Source organism: Sarcophilus harrisii, chromosome 1 (assembly GCF_902635505.1).
Source record: "Sarcophilus harrisii chromosome 1, mSarHar1.11, whole genome shotgun sequence".
Lineage (NCBI taxonomy): Eukaryota > Metazoa > Chordata > Mammalia > Dasyuromorphia > Dasyuridae > Sarcophilus > Sarcophilus harrisii.
This window is the reverse complement of record NC_045426.1, coordinates 644,140,300-644,153,710: the sequence shown is the minus strand read 5'-3', so window position 1 is coordinate 644,153,710 and position 13,411 is coordinate 644,140,300. Positions and strand designations below refer to the sequence as shown.

Below are 13,411 nucleotides of genomic sequence, written 5' to 3'. Positions count from 1 at the left end.
AATCCAAATGTAGAAAATTATATTTGTTCCTGTTACATTTTATCTTATTTTATTAGGCCTTTTGTTCTAACCTGTTGAGACTTTTATGAATTCTGATTTTATCATTAGCTGTATTAGAGATTCCTCTCACTTCTATGTCATCTGAAAATTTGATAAGTAGGCCTTTCTTAGCTTCAAGGAATTGATAAAAACATTGAATATCACAGGACTAGGAGTAGATATCTTAGACCATCCTTCAAGCCAAGATAAGCTGATTAATAATTATTCTTTAAGTCTGATCATTCAGCTAATTCTGAATCCCCTTCATCTCAAGGAGTCCACATTTCTTCATTTTACCCACAAAGATAACATGAAATAATACATTGAATGCTTTCTTAAGTATGTTATGTCTATAATATTTCTCTTACCTACCAGTCTAGCTACTCTGTCAGAAAAAGAAATGAGGCTTGGTCTGGCAACAACTTGTTCTTGTTGAACCTGTTGTTATTCTGATTGTGCATGTGCGTGTGTGTGTGTGTGTGTGTGTGTGTGTGTTATGTTTCTTTCCTTTCTAATGTTCTCGGACTATTCCTTTAGTAATGTCTTCCAGAATTTTGCCATTGTCCTATAATTTGGAAACTTTACCCTCTTGTGTTATGTGAAAATTGAGGCAATTTTGCAGTTTTCCAGTTCTGTAGCAATCATTACCATTTTCCAAGTTTCAGAGATCATGCCCACTACAGCTAAAGTCACATCTGCCAGTTTGTTTGTTTTTCAATATCATGGGACAAAGTCCAAGCATTGGCTTGAACTACTCCCCGCTATTCTTTTGTTTTGTTCTTTTCCAACTAAGGATTATTTTTCTTGGAAGAGAAAACAAAAACAAAACAAGGATTGAATAGTTGCTTTCTCACTCTTATCCATCTATCATTCACTCAGCACAGCAGTCCTTCCCAGTTTTTAATCTTCCTCTTGGCCACAAAATAGCTAAAGCCTGTTTCATTGTCCATATTCCTTCCCAACTCATTCTGTGCTTCATGCCTTTGGTTCTTCTTACGGGATAGTACTACCTTTTTGTATTCATCCTCAAGTTATTTATTCTGTCTTTCATTTTTTTTTTTTTTTTTTTTTTTGCCCCTCTCTCTTTAGAATTTGAATTTGTTGCTTTGGTCTCTGTATAGTCTAGTCACATTTATCTCTTTACTTCTCCTCAGAATCATTTATACTTGTGTCTTCTCTCCAAAGTAAGCTCCTCAAAGCTATGTGCCCCATTCCATGATCCTCAAGAATCCAGCTTAACTCCAAAAACCAGATCTTCACAACCTATCTCATTTGAGACAATGAGTCCTAAGTATCTCCGCTGCAATATCTTCCTAATCCTTAATCCGCCAAACTCAGATTTCCTGAACCTAGGCTCCCCAAATCCAGAGTCCTCAAACCCAGATCTCCATCAAGAGCTTCCCATAGAGAACAGGCCAGGACTGAACCACCTTTCCTCTCTTCCCCCAACAGCTGCAAAGAGCCTACTGTGACCTTAACAGGAGGATCACAGAGCATGACAAATGTGAAAGGAAGAAGATGGATAAAACAGAGATTACTCTGCAGGTGAGAGAAAGGCCACTGCTAGAGGAAAGAGTCATATTGTGTGGCTCTGAGGGGTCCCCAGGCATGAATAACATAAGAGGGAGGGCCATCACAGGAAGGGTTACTGGAAGGGAAAAGGGCTGTCATGGTAATTGGGAGAGTCACACAGAAGAATCATGGATAAAGAATTGAAAAAGACTTTGGAAGTCATCTCAGTCTAGTCCTTTATTTTACAGAGAAGCTCAGAGCCAAGAATAAAGCCCAGGGCCTCTGACTCCAAATCCTGAGATTGGAGAATTAAAAGAGACCTCAGTAGCCATCTAGGGCAACTCACACATGAAAGGGATGCCCTATAAAATGTCTGACAAGTGAAAAACTCACCCCTTTTCTAGGAAACCCATCCCACTTTGGGACCATGCTGCCTCTTAAACGAAATTCTTGACATCATGTGATATTCTGGATCTGGGTAGCTCTAATTTTTAAGAACTTTTTTTCCCCCAGTAGATCTGAATCAAGGGTCTGAACATGGTTTTGTGACCATCTCATTTCCCCTCATTTCCCTGTAACTGAATAGGCTTGTAATATCCATCAATCAATTAAACAAACATTTCTTTTTTATGGTATTTTGTGCCTGGGATTCTGCTAAATAAATCCTGGTGATAAAAAGAAAAAGCAAAGATTAAATCTGTCTTCAAGGAGCTTGCATTCCAAAAGGAGAGACAACATGAACAAGGCATATACAGAGTAGATGGAAGGCGGCATTAGCAGGTCCGAGGAAGACACAAAATGAGCAGACCCAGGCCTTAATCTTGGGGGAGAAGGGTGGAGATAGATGGAGATTAGACACAGAAAGCTTAACAATAACCCAAGATAATACATAATGATTGTTAAAGTGTACAAAACAAACTTTTTCTCTTTTTATATGTTTTAAGTTGCCTGCCTAATTGAGGTCAATTATTCACATAGTTTCCAAGTGCTACCAGAATCGCCAGGATGGGGAGAACTCTCAGTAGACTGGGGTGCAGGCGAGAATGGAGTAGAGATGGGTTTTGGAGGATTGGGAATGAGAGATATACAGAGGGAAAGAAGAAGAGGGAATATCATAAGCTAAAGTACAAATTGAGGAGTGAACCTACTTTCTGGGGTCCTACCCCAGGAGACAAGGAGTATGGGGATGAGTAGTCTATGGCTGGGTGTTAAGGGAATAGTTGGAAATAGTTGTGGAATAAGACTGGAAAGGCCAAATGGGGTTAGAGGGAGAGGGAACTTGAATGTGAGGCTATTCTGTGGTCAGTGGGGTACCACTGAAGTTTATAAGTGATGTGATCAGAGTTTTTCACTTTAGAAGGACTAATCAAGCAGAATGGATTGGAAGGGGAAGAGAGCAGAAGAGGGGGAGGCTACGTAGGTGACTATTATCCCAAATGAGGCTAGTAGACCTGAAGTCCGAACTAGGGGCCATTGGGGGTGTTGAAGAGGAGACCAATATGAGCACTATTGTAGAGGAAGGATAAATCAAGTAAAAAATTACAGAAATTTAGCATTGGAAGAGATCTCAAAGACTATCTAACCCACCCTGAACCTAAACAAGAATATGCTCTACAAACACCACAGACACTGAGCCTGGCATTAGGAATACAAAGACAAAATAGAATGATCCCTGTCCTCAAGAAGCTTACATTGGGAAGAAACATAATAATCTCTCCTTCTGGGGCTCTTGTGACTCCTCTCTTGATTCTTTTCTTTACCTTTCCTGAGTCTTCATTCAAATCACACCCAGTAAGCAGGCAAGTCTCTGTCTTGGACCCTTATATCTTTCTTTATTCTCTCAGAGATCTCATCAACTCCCATGAATTCAATTGTCATCTCTGTGGATTATTTGCAGATCTATATATCTATCTATCCCTGAGCCATGGTCTTTTTCCTGAGCCCTAGTTGTACATTACCAACTACCTACTGGATATTTCAAAGTGGATGTCCCAAGTATATCTTAAGCTTAATACAGCTAAAACACAATTTATTATCTTTTCCCCCAAACCTTTCCCATTTCTGAACTTCCTATCATTGCTGAAGGTGTCTCAACATAATACTTCTAGTTACTCAAGTTCAAGACTTCAATGTCATCCTTGATTCCTCTCTCTTACTCACCTTACATATCCAATCAGTTGCTAAATCTTTTATTTCTTTCCCTACATCTCTCATATGTCTTCTGCTCTCATACTGCTGACACCCTAATTCAGGTCCTCATCACCTCTTGCTGGTCTGTTGCAATGGCCTTCTAATTGGCTTCCCCATTTCAAGTCTCTCCCCACTCTTAACTCATTCTCTGTTCCACTGCCAAAATGATTTTCTTACTGTATAAATCCAGCCATGTTATTCCCCCTGCCAGCCAATTTTTTTTAGTCTGTTAAGATCTTTTTGGATCTTAATAGGCCTACCTCCTTTTCTTAATATCCATGTTCATGATGATGTCTTTTGTAATTGCTTCTCACTCACAAATTATCCCTGTTAACATGCAACAACTTGCTAGCATCCAGCTTGCATCTTTCAAATACCCTTCAGATTGCCTGAAGTCTAAATTCTTCTGAAAGAATGGTGCCATACTCCATGAATCACAGTCATATAATATCACCAGGAAAATATTGGCATTAAAGAGAGTCCTTTAAGCAGAAAGAAGCTTGAAATCACTGAGCATGTTTCAGAGTTTCCCATTTGTGATATACCACAAGTTCTCCTTTGCTTCTGGTTCTAGCTCATCATCCATTAACAGGACCCATTCCCAAAGGTATGCAGTAATAGGCCAACACAGAAGACTGCCCAGCCAACAGTATGTCGTTAATTTGACAATAAACACTCTTTGTCTACTTGTTTTTCCTCTGAGGATTTCTCCCCAAACTTTTTTGAGTTCTCATTAAAGAAACTTTAGTGTTTGGGGGGTCTGACAGAGTCAGCACATTGTCATCTATAAACAATATCTGGAGTACCTCATCACAAATAGGGAATCCCTCCTCCACTGGTACTCTCAACAGGACATTCTCCATGACTGGTGAACATGTTAGGTGAGTAAGAAACATCCCACTAGTCTATTCCCTGTTTAAAGTTAATATTTAAATGATTGTTGATTAAAACTCAGCAGTCTCATTTGTCAGATTTTTAATATATGCATGGTTGGTAGTTTACTGGTAAAAAATCTTTAAATCTAAATTTTCTTCTGAATGATATGCTTTTTAAAATAAAATCAACAATTAAGAAATACAATGGGACTTTATATTCTCTAAACTCAATCTTACCACATTAAGAAAAATCAGAAAAAGTCCTATTTCAGTGCCTCACAGTGGCACAGAGATGATGTTATATTCTCAAAGATTTTACCAGAAAAATCTAAACCTTTTAGCAAGTTCCACCATGCTGACAAAGGTATTAAGTATGGTCCTGGCAACAATGTATGTCTGCTTTGTGGAACCCAATCTATCTAAGTAAAGACAAACTCATCACTAGTAGGCTGGCAATTAAATGATGAATTATTTGGTCATAGTAAAAAAATGCAAAATGGCCCTTAGCTCTATGTGGCTACCTTATCTTCTAGAGTGATAGAGGCAGGTGCTGCTAAGAATTATAAAGCTTTTATGGCATCTATAAACAATGACTTAGTTGTTGGCATTTTAAATATGTGACTCCTGATCAAATGGGAAACAAAAAATAACCCCACCATAAAGAGCTATTATGATAATAAGGACACTTACCTAGATGAAGAAAATGATTTCGAAATTTCTACAGGCAAAGCCTCAGAGAAAAACACAGCTTGGGTACAAGTCCTAGAATTCCTGGAAGAAATGAAGCAAGACTTTTAAAAGATTTTATAAATGAAATGAGAGTGTTGGAGAAAAAAACTGGAAAAGAAGTGAGTGCTATGGGAGAAAGACATGGAAAAAAGAATTATCAACTTAGTATAAGTGGTAAAAATGTTATCCAAATTATAAATTCCTTGAAAATTGTAATGGCCAAAGAGAAATGAGTGACTCTACGAAGCAGCAAAAAATATTAAAAACAAAATCAAAAGATTTTAAAAATAGAAGAAAATATATATCATATTAAAAACAACTGATCTAGGAAATAGATCAAGTTAAAACAGGTTAAGAATTACTGGACTATATGAAAGTCATGATCAAAAGAAGAGCCTAGATTTTAAGAAGTCGTGGGAGAAAATGGTTTAGACATATTAGAACAAGAAGGTAAAGTAAAAGTAGAAATAACTACCAATCACTTCCTGAAGGAAACCTCAAAATTCAAACTCCAGGAAACATTAAAGCCAAAATCTAGCACTTCAAAGTCAAGATTAGAACTAATCAGAATTTCACTTCCTTTTAATGTTGATGTCATTTGTGTTATTGTAGTAATTGTCAATAGACATTAAATATTTATTAAGCAATTACTATGTGCCAGGCAATGTGCTTCAAGTAGCCTGCAATCTAATGAGGGAAGGTAATATACAAAAGGAAATAGGGAGAGTGGGCATGAAGGGAGAAGTTATTTTGTTTGGAGGATGGTATGGAGATGGTGAAAAGAGAATTGCAGCATGGTGGGGAAATGAAGAGATGTTTGTCCTGTTCACTTTCCTGTAGTAACTGTCAATAGATAATATTTATTAAGTACTTACTGTGCACCAAGCAATGTACTTCAAGGAGTTTACAAAAGGAAGGGAAGAGGGTAGGGATGAAGGGGAAATTTTTTTTCTCTGAATTTCTCATATTCATAGTTTTTTAAAGCATAATGCTGTTCCATTATATGAAATAAGTTAATTTTAATTGACAGATGTCATAGGAGCAATGTCTGTCTCACACAGGCTAAGCTAATTCTTTATTAAAAGGTAAGGAAATCATACTCAAAAGATTTACCTGGTATAGGAGACTAAGGCTTCCCACCACCCACATGCACAAGGAGTTTGGGATTCCTCAAATTTGGCACGCTTCTGATTGACATGTGGGCCAGGAAAGTTATATCTATCTGAACCAACACTACATTCTTTTTTTTTTTTTTTTAATTTATTTATTTTTTTAAATAGCCTTTTATTTACAGGATATATGCATGGGTAACTTTACAGCATTAACAATTGCCAAACCTCTTATTCCAATTTTTCACCTCTTACCCCCCCACCCCCTCCCCTAGATGGCAGGATGACCAGTAGATGTTAAATATATTAAAATATAAATTAGATACACAATAAGTATACATGACCAAAACGTTATTTTGCTGTACAAAAAGAATCAGACTCTGAAATATTGTACAATTAGCTTGTGAAGGAAATCCAAAATGCAGGTGTGCATAAATATAGGGATTGGGAATTCAATGTAATGGTTTTTAGTCATCTCCCAGAGTTCTTTTTCTGGGCATAGCTGGTTCAGTTCATTACTGCTCCTTTGGAAATGATTTGGTTGATCTCGTTGCTGAGGATGGCCTGGTCCATCAGAATTGGTCATCATATAGTATTGTTGTTGAAGTATATAATGATCTCCTGGTCCTGCTCATTTCACTCAGCATCAGTTCGTGTAAGTCTCTCCAGGCCTTTCTGAAATTATCCTGTTGGTCATTTCTTTTTTTTTTTTTTTTTTATTTAATAGCCTTTTATTTACAGGATATATACATGGGTAACTTTACAGCATTAACAATTGCCAAACCTCTTGTTCCAATTTTTCACCTCTTACCCCACCCCTCCCTAAATGGCAGGATGACCAGTAGATGTTAAATATATTAAAATATAACTTAGATACACAATAAGTATACATGACCAAAACATTATTTTGCTGTACAAGAAAAATCAGACTCTGAATTATTGTACAATTAGCTTGTGAAGGAAATCAAAAATGCAGGTGTGCATAAATATAGGGATTGGGAATTCAATGTAATGGTTTTTAGTCATCTCCCAGAGTTCTTTTTCTGGGCATAGCTGGTTCAGTTCATTACTGCTCCTTTGGAAATGATTTGGTTGATCTCGTTGCTGAGGATGGCCTGGTCCATCAGAATTGGTCATCATATGGTATTGTTGTTGAAGTATATAATGATCTCCTGGTCCTGCTCATTTCACTCAGCATCAGTTCGTGTAAGTCTCTCCAGGCCTTTCTGAAATTATCCTGTTGGTCATTTCTTACAGAACAGTAATATTCCATAATATTCATATACCATAATTTATTCAGCCATTCTCCAACTGATGGACATCCATTCAGTTTCCAGTTTTTAGCCACTACAAAAAGGGCTGCCACAAACATTCGTGCACATACAGGTCCCTTTCCCTTCTTTATAATCTCTTTGGGATATAATCCCAGTAGTAACACTGCTGGATCAAAGGGTATGCACAGTTTGATAACTTTTTGAGCATAGTTCCAAACTACTCTCCAAAATGGTTGGATTCGTTCACAACTCCACCAACAATGCATCAATGTCCCAGTTTTCCCGCATCCCCTCCAACAATCATCATCCAACACTACATTCTTGACAAATATTCTTTTCACACTCTTATTAAGTAAACCTATTGTTAAGTCTTAAATGATCTGGGAGTATCTAATTTTGTTCTATTTCTATTCTGAACCATCCGAACAGGCCTATCCAAAACAAAGTTACTGATTTTGTAATTTCTGAATCAGCCATCTGTGTGTAGTCACACTGACCATTAAAACAAAACTCAAAATAAATATCAACTTAAAGAAATAATAAAAATGAGAAAAAAGATTTAACACTCAATTGTGGCAGCCTTACTCACACCTATTTAAACAAGCAGATAACACTAAAATGAAAAAAGGAATGGCAATTAGAACAGACTTCTGTTTCCCAAGGAAGCTTAACCAATATAAGTAACTCAGTTACCATATGACAGAGAACAATATATTCTTTCCCAGGTACATGTTAAAATCAAAGATTCACGTGAATAAGCTTATCTGAAAGACATAACATCATTTTGTGTGGCAACCCTTTGGTTATTAACATCAAGAGAGACATGAGGTAGACATATGCTTACCAAGATATTTGTCATTCTCCAGAGAATATCGAGCAAAATCCTCTAAAATGCTCCTACTTTTGAATGACATTATGCTGATAGCATCTAACCCAGAAATTTCTCTTAACTGAAATCCATAATTAACCAAAAGACTTTGATCAAACTGCAGAAAAAACCAAATAGATGAGCATTAACTTTTGTACATACATACAGTTGTACATAAAACAGATAGGCAATTGTATGGGCAACCTATAGATCTGGTCATTCAGAAAGTTTTGTGTGTATACATGCTCACACACATGCATGTATATGTGTATATTGGACTTATTCCATATACACAGTATTTGTGTATTTGAGTCCAGAGTTGAAAAAGAGAAAGAAACTAAGCTGGGTTTCCTTTGGGAAATGATTCAGAACTTTTAATGCATCAATGCTTCTCCTTGAAATAAAAGGCAATCTCTCTTTAACACTAGTGTCCTGACATTGTATGGATTTGAGTCATGGACTATCAAAAGTCTCAGAAGAAAGTTGAGACTGATGGTGAATAGAGAATTACATGAATACAGTACAGATCAAAAACTGCTCAAGAGAGCGAGGGTTAAAAAGGTTGTCATTGGAGTAAATGTGACCAGAAAGGTTGGCACATCTATAGGGAAAGAGAGATATGACAGATAGATTGGCTCCAGTGGTGTCCATATACTCATCTGGAGGAAAATCCTTACTTAGCATGTTAAGTGGACTTTTTTGTAGAGATTTTTGAATGAAAGTCCTGAGTGATTCTTCCTAGAAAGATTCCTCAATTTAGTTTATCCTCTTCCTGTTTTGTGTTTGTAAATATTCTTCTTTCAGTTCTCAAATTTATTAGCATAAAATGTTATCATAATCTATGCTAATTTTCTTAATTTCTTTTACCTCATTGTGGTCTTTGTTTCCTCATTTCTAATTTTGATCATTTGAGTTCTCTCTTTTTCTGGTTACTAAATACTTATAAATTTATTGATCTTATTAAAAACAGTGCCTAACAAATTTCAATTGTTCTTTCTTATTACATTATAAAGATATACAAATACTCTTTCAGATATTTGAGTGGCCTACTTTGTATCTTGTTAAGAATATTTGAAAGCTTCATTTGGACCTCGTAAGTTCCCAGATTTTTTGAAAGGTCAAGTTGTCAGGTGCTGTTCAAGGGTTCAGGAGCTCATGAAGGGGTCAGAAAACCAAAAAAATGGGGGGATGGGTTGTCCTGGTGACTTTTCTCTGCCTATTTTCTGTGAGCAAATGGAAAAGTATGAGTTGAAAAGAAAAAGAGTGGGCCTGCTGAGCCTAGCTTTGGAATAAACAGTAACAACAATAACAACAATAGTAATAGTTAGCATTTATATAGTGCCTACTATGTACCAGGGGCTTTACAAACATCTCATTTTATCCTCACAACAGTCATGATAGCTGCTGTTATTTATCTCTATTTTACATTTGAAGAAACTGAAGCAAACAGAAATAAAGTGGCTTGCCCAAGGCCACATGACCTACTAAGTGTCTGAAGCTCTATCCACTAATACCATCCCGCTGCCTTTTAATTTGTAAAGTAAAGGGAATAGATAAAAAGCTCAGCATCTGAATCTGGAGTCCAGTTTAGGAGATGGTAGAGCCCAGATCCAAGACTCTTGCTGGTCCTAATGTACCGGGTTCTTTCTCAGTGTGAATAATAGTGCCCTAAGCCAGGGTGTCAATTGAGCTCAAAGATGGAGATAGTAGTGGTGCAGTGAAATGACTTTCATCAGAGACTATGAGACCAAGGTCAGCAGAAGGAGTGGGAAAACCTCAGGGGCCTTGCAGCCAAAGCACATGTGATACAAGTTAGTTGTTCCTTTTAAAGGTGCCTTGGCCACATGTGTCCTCTACATGTATTCCCAACTTGTAAACTCTAAACATCCACTCTTTCCATGGACACTATTTTATGGCAGAATGAACCCCAGGTTCATGGTGAAGACATTGCATTACTACTGTTTTTACTATAAAATTTCAATAAATTCCTTTGTATTATGTTAAATATGTCCTCTAGTTAACTAGAGTAAAAATAATAACATTGGTGGGGAGAGTAATAGGTTTTTGGAAGTATAAGCTCATATAGTATCTTGAACCTGGAAGTTATCATTTCCCAGAAAACTGGACCATCAAAAATGAGTTGGGGGCAGGGATAAATGTTTAACAACTAATTATCAAAAAAAAAAAAATTACCCAATACTTTAAAGTTCAATCTGCACTATAATTTTTTCATTTTCTTGAGCATAGACAATCAAGAATAAATCAAACTTTGATTTGTACCCTTTGTTGATTTCTAATGTGTAAATATTCATACTGAAATTTTCAGGAGCTCCTATTATTCCCATTTTACAGATGAGGAGACTAAGGCAAATAGAAGTTAAATGATTTGCCCAAGATCAGGTCCAGTGGTTTTATTGACTGTCTCAATCAGCTGCTTCTTTCATTCTCTCTCTTTCTCATTTGGTTTTGACCCTTATTTCCCATTAACTGTTGACAGAAAAATAGTCTTTCTTCCTTTTAAAAGATATACTCCTCTGTTTGCTCTCAAACTAATAATCAAGAAAGCTCAAGTTGATGATCAACAGGTATTTTTTTTTTAATAATAGCTTCAAAAACCTTAAAGAATAAAATTGAACAGGAAAGCAATTTGCCTAGATTCCAGAAGCATTGGGCCATAACCAATGACCTTATGAATTGGCTTTATCCCTACCTTTCTTCTCCTTTCCCTTCACTGACAGGAAGCAAAGTTGCTTTTCTCTCCTCCCTTTTTCTTTTACTTTATTATTTATTTTCTTTTACTTTATTATTTATTTACTTTATTGCTACTGCTGATAGTGATGATGATGGATGATGATAATGGTGGTGGTAGTCCAGCTAGTGGTTAGGGATGCAGTAGATTAGTTCAGACTGATAAGCAAAAGGCAACTCACTTGATGGGAATAGAGAAAAGGGAAAATCAAAGGGTTAAGGTGAAGGTGGTATGTCTATCTCACCAGCCTTCACTCACACCTAGTATTATTTAGACCACCCCCTTCCTCATTCTGTTGTCATCCAGACCTCCCTTGAGGCTATCTGATGGATGATGGCCATCAGGAGTTATTTAGCCTTCTGATCAGACAATCTAGGATTTGGTTCCAGTTTGGGCTCTGTTCAGATTCTAGGTGTCACCAGCATGATTTAAACTCCTTGGAAGTCTGTCAAATTCAAAATCACAAGCATTTGGGGGAGCTTTGTGTAATGTCTGTCCACCCATAAGACAGGCACTTGTGATTCTTTGCTTCCATAATAATGCTTCTGGTAAAGGACAAGTTCAGTGTTAAGCTTTTTAGAATTTTCCATTTTTATTAATATATTTTGTTTTTATATCACCTTTATCTCTTAATTATTATTCCCCTCCCCAAGAGAAAAAAGAAATGGGGAAAAGCATCTCAGGAAAAATTGAAGCATGTTAATCAAGTTTAATAAATTTTATACAGTGTCTTTTTGGAGAGGGTGAGGGTTAATCATAAAATATAAAATCATTTTATTGCTTCCAATGTATGTGTGCAGGAATTAGCTAGATATAAATTATAAACCTGCCAGGCAATGCTCAAATGTCTGGATTTAGATAAGCAAATTAATTTACCTAGAATATAATATTTCTTTTCAAAACCATTGTTAAAAGTAGGTCATGACTAAATATAGAACTCAGAGGGAAAAATGCTACATCTTTAATTCAGTCTTACAAATGATTCTTCAAATAATACTACATTTTGTTTCAAACTGCAGTCCCATTCTCTGAACTTGTCACTTATAATACCCTATCACAGAATGTATCAAGGAGAGAAAAGAGACATTAGTATTGTAGCAAATGTGCTCTGGCCTCAGTCTCTCAGGCAGGCTACACTATCTCTTTCCTTCAGGATTTGAAGGGTAACATTGAAGACTTGGGAGCCTCTTATTTGTTATCACTGTTGCTCCCCCATTCTGGGTGTGTTAGCCTACTGTTAAACACTGGTATAGTACCCCAGTTCCATGTAACCAATTAGCTTTTACAAAAGGATATTCAAAGATATGGCAGAAAATAGAAACAGATCTTTCCCCCTCCTCAATCTCTAAGGAGAATGGACCACCTACTGATTTAACACAGTTTATACATAGAACCAGTTTCCCCAAATCATATCCAAATGCAATGTCATTGCTGGACTGGCTATTTAAGATCATTCACCAGAGTGCTGATACTGCACTGGCTGCAAAATCTGCCATGAATTTGACCCCCAGACTCCCAGATGGCTTGGTGTCTCGACCTTTCAAACTCACAGTCATATTTTCCAACTTCACCTAAAACGAGAAAAAATGCCAAAACAAAGAACATCTTCATGGGCCACATGTAGCCTCAGAGGAAGAGGATCCTGGGTTTCTCTCCTTGTATTTTCTCTTGGCAGAAGTCATCAGTGAAGGAGTCTCAACTAAGAGAAAAATCCAAATGAGAGAGAGACCAAATCCAACTAATGCCTTTTGAAAGCATCCCAAGTTCAGTGAATTAAAGGGACTGTTACTCAACATGTGCTTGACCCATAATGCCTACACATTTCTAAATCTTTTCATAGCACTTCTATTACATGTTATCATAACTCACCTGGCAATAGTCTATCTGACCTCTTCCTGACTTGATCCAGTCAGTCAATAAACATTAAGAACCAGGCATTAAGGATACAAAAAGAGTTGAAAGACATTCCTGTCTTCAGGAAGCTCGCAATCTAATTCCTTGAGGACTTGCCTTAGCTGAACATATTGATGCATGCCCATAGGGACTGGGCCCCCTGGCCAATCCCA

General features: G+C 36.9%; 1 protein-coding gene across 6 annotated transcripts in view; it reads left to right on the top strand.

Annotated features, from left to right (window-relative positions):
• IQANK1 (IQ motif and ankyrin repeat containing 1) overlaps positions 1–13,411 on the top strand; it is a 50,325-nt gene that overhangs the window by 31,643 nt on the left and 5,271 nt on the right. For all 6 annotated transcript variants that reach the window (XR_004231147.1, XR_004231146.1, XM_031947433.1 and 3 more), the window contains one exon: positions 1,492–1,584. Coding sequence is in view for 4 of the 6 variants with exons in the window: in XM_031947433.1 (XP_031803293.1) it covers positions 1,492–1,584 (93 nt within the window). In the remaining 2 variants the exon portion in view is untranslated. The remainder of the gene's footprint in view (positions 1–1,491; positions 1,585–13,411) is intronic.